At 41.3% G+C, this 3,408-nt stretch overlaps 1 protein-coding gene across 1 annotated transcript; it reads left to right on the top strand.

Moving 5' to 3' along the window:
* The first annotated feature begins 710 nt into the window (after positions 1–710).
* LOC103710460 (60S ribosomal protein L35) lies at positions 711–3,408 on the top strand. Its single transcript, XM_008796174.4, has 3 exons — positions 711–868; positions 957–1,249; positions 3,130–3,408. The coding sequence occupies exons 1-3, from the start codon at positions 865–867 to the stop codon at positions 3,202–3,204; spliced, it is 372 nt and encodes a 123-aa protein (XP_008794396.2). The 5' UTR covers positions 711–864; the 3' UTR covers positions 3,205–3,408.

Genomic DNA, 3,408 nt, shown 5'->3' with positions numbered 1-3,408 from the left:
CAAAAGTTTAAATATTTCGGACCAGCCAGATCTGATGGGCAATATACATCACGCCAACAGCCACCTGTCAAGTTTGAGGGGCGCTAGCCCATCGCCTAAGCGTCAATAGGAAGAAGCCTGAGTGGCACCAAGTTGATGCGAGAATGCAAATAGACAATCTTTTTTTTAAAAAAAAACTTGTGCAAGAACAGCTGTAGCAGCCTCTTGAGTTTTTATTTATTTTGGGGTTAGTCACGGTAAACCTCCAAGTTTTACAATTTTTCGGTCTGTTCGACAAATTTAGTAGTATTGGACCGAATTTTCTATAAAAATCGGCCAACCTTGGCATGCATTAAAAAAAAAATAGAAGTTTTTATTAATTTATAGAAAATTCAGCGCAAGCATGTAGGTTATTTCAAACAGGCCCGGAGCGTTTCAAGGGTCTTCGGCGACAACCACTCGAGGCGGTTACGGCTAGTCTTGGATCCTGCAGCCGCCTCGTAGGCTGAACTCGCTTACATCTTAGGAGGGTGTGGCTTGGGCCCACCGTGGAGATCCGGAATGGGGGAGTTGCTTGCGAGAGAACTCGTCGTGCGATATTCATTGAGATTCGCGAGAATGCACGATCTCTCTCGATACACCTGTAATAAGACATCATCCCTGAAGCACGAATCTCGAAAAGGACCAGCATGCGTCGCACTAATTCCAGTCGAAAAGCCCACTAGGGCCCAAGCCCACCAAAACAAACAATTAGGGTTCCCAAGGGGCGCTAGGGTTTTTAGACTTTTAGTACAAGCAGAGAAGTGCGTTGGTCATCTCTTTTTCTCTCTCTCAGACGAAGTCACAGAGGCGGCGAGGGCGAGGGCGAGGGCGAGGTCGAGGAGAATGGGTAAGAAGCCGCCTATGTCGATCTCGATCTCGATCTCGTTTTGGGCATTTCTCTTTTTTAATTAATTATATCGTATTGTTGGTGGCAGCTCGGATCAAGGTGCACGAGTTACGGGGGAAGTCGAAGGCGGAGCTGCTGAGCCAGCTGAAGGATCTGAAGGCGGAGCTGTCGCTGCTCCGGGTGGCGAAGGTCACCGGCGGCGCCCCCAACAAGCTGTCGAAGATCAAGGTGGTCCGGCTGTCCATCGCTCGGGTGCTCACCGTCATCTCGCAGAAGCAGAAGACCGCGCTCAGGGAGGCCTACAAGAACAAGAAGTACATCCCCCTCGACCTCCGCCCCAAGAAGACCCGCGCTATCCGCCGCCGCCTCACCAAGCACCAGGTCCTCCTCTTCTTTCCCCTCCTTTTAGGCCAATATCCGCATATATTTGTATCCGAAATTCCTTGCGATATAGTGCTATAATAATAACGTCGTCGCTCCATCAATGATGAATTCATCTAATTTTCGAGGGTGGGCTATTAGGAAACCCCTAAAATAATTTAAGGTGAAAGAAGTTACGTGAGATAACAGTATGATCTTATGTTGCATCTTTTCCTCTTTCTTGATCCGAGTCCCTTTCATAGATTAGGAAAGACAAAAGATTTGCTCTTTATATATAATCAAGTCTCTTCGTGTCAAAATTCTTATCTTGAGCCTCTTCATGTGAGGCTGTCTATCTCATCTCTATGGAGGGTGCTTACAAGCAATCATTTACAAGTTGTTTGCAACATCACCAAGACTTAGTTATAGTTTTATCTTGAAGAATTGGAAGGAAAAGGAGGCATGATATCATCTATCTTCTATCTAATTTTAGTCTTTCCATTTCAAGCTCCTTAAAAATGCTTCTCTAAAATCGATAATTGTAGCCATCAAGGCATCAACTGTCAAAGAAGAAAGAAGGTAGCGTCTTAGTGTTGGAAATTCTCAGGGAAAAAGGAGGATGGCCTCTTGGTGTGGGGCCATCATGTACAATTTGTAGCATACACCAATAGTAGGGGAAAAGGAAGAACAACCATCTGGCTTTGGCAAATGAGGTGGCGGGTTTGGCCATATTACATTGTGGAAATGTATTGGGCTGCAAATTCTGGAATAATGGTTCATTAATTCTTCTCTATAATTGCTTTCCATGGATATTGCTGCCTTCTACCATGTTGGGCATGGGGATCTTCCTCATGGTTTGAACTTTTCCAAGGTTTACATATGGTAATGTCAGGTTCAAGTACTGTACAGTATTGTGTGAGTATGAACTTTGAAGCATGTCTTGTTATGCTTGTCTGATTTATTAATGTATCACGAACAACTGCTGTAAGGAACTTGTTCTTGTAAGCAGTACTTGACAAGTGTTATGTGACTTGCTATGAAGAAATGGACGGACAGCATGTTTTCGGTCTGTCAACATCATGCTAATTTCAAATCCTGTCCTAGCAAACTTGTGCCATGAGTAGGTTTTTTTAAATTAATGTCTCATGTGACATAGGCTATAGCTTTATCACCTACCATTAGGCCAGGGATGAGCATAAAAATTAAGAAGCATATTGGTGAGTTTATTTAACTTAGTTTGCAAGATCATAGACTTTCCAAATCTTTAAACTGGAACAAGTAACATTTCTGGAATTATTTTCTGATGTGTATATCTCATTTGACAGCAAGTTGCAAATTTTGAAAGGAACTACTCCATGCGTCTTGGCTCTAGCAGCTAGTATTATATTTATAACTAAGGTAATCACATGCATAGTATGATATGTACACACTATATATAATTATAACCATTTCATTTCCAATAATCCCCCCTTGAATATGTGAATAGATGGATGGATGTTGCTGAAAAACAGAAGCATGTTTTTCATATTGAATGCTGTGGGAGGTTTTGGCAAAGCTTTTAACTTTGAGCTGAATTTCACAGTGTGTGCGCGCATTTATGCAAAGCTGCTTTCCACTAAATATGCATACAGCGACTTTTAGTTTGCTGGGATTGAAAGCTAAATTAACTTGCCTATATCCTGATTATCAAAGTCTAGTAATTGAATGGAAACCCATGAACCATGATGTTCTCTAGTGAAAGCTCTTTGGAGGTACGGTTCTAGGATTTGCTATCAACTGCAATGTTTTTAACATAATTTCAATTTAGTTTTGTGGGTAATTCACATGTGATGATCTTTAAAACTTACCCATTAATTTTATTTTAGCTGAGAAGTTTGTAAATTATCATTTTTACTGAACAGGCATCATTGAAGACGGAACGACAAAAGAAGAAGGAGATGTATTTTCCAATGAGAAAGTATGCAATCAAGGCTTAGAGTAGGAATATGGACAGGACTGCTTTTTTTTGGTGTTCTTATGAGTTCTTTCTATGTTTTTAATGATGATGTTCGGCTTGCTGAATGGTGTGTCTATGTCTTATCCAAATATCCAATGCAATGACATGGATTATTTTTTTGACTCTTAAATGCTCTGCAACACTAGCAGTTTAGACATTATCATATTAATTCTTGCACCATTTA

This window comes from Phoenix dactylifera, chromosome 3 (assembly GCF_009389715.1).
Source record: "Phoenix dactylifera cultivar Barhee BC4 chromosome 3, palm_55x_up_171113_PBpolish2nd_filt_p, whole genome shotgun sequence".
Taxonomy (NCBI): Eukaryota; Viridiplantae; Streptophyta; class Magnoliopsida; order Arecales; family Arecaceae; genus Phoenix; species Phoenix dactylifera.
Note: the sequence above shows the minus strand (reverse complement) of the source record. Positions and strands in the feature narration are given on the sequence as shown.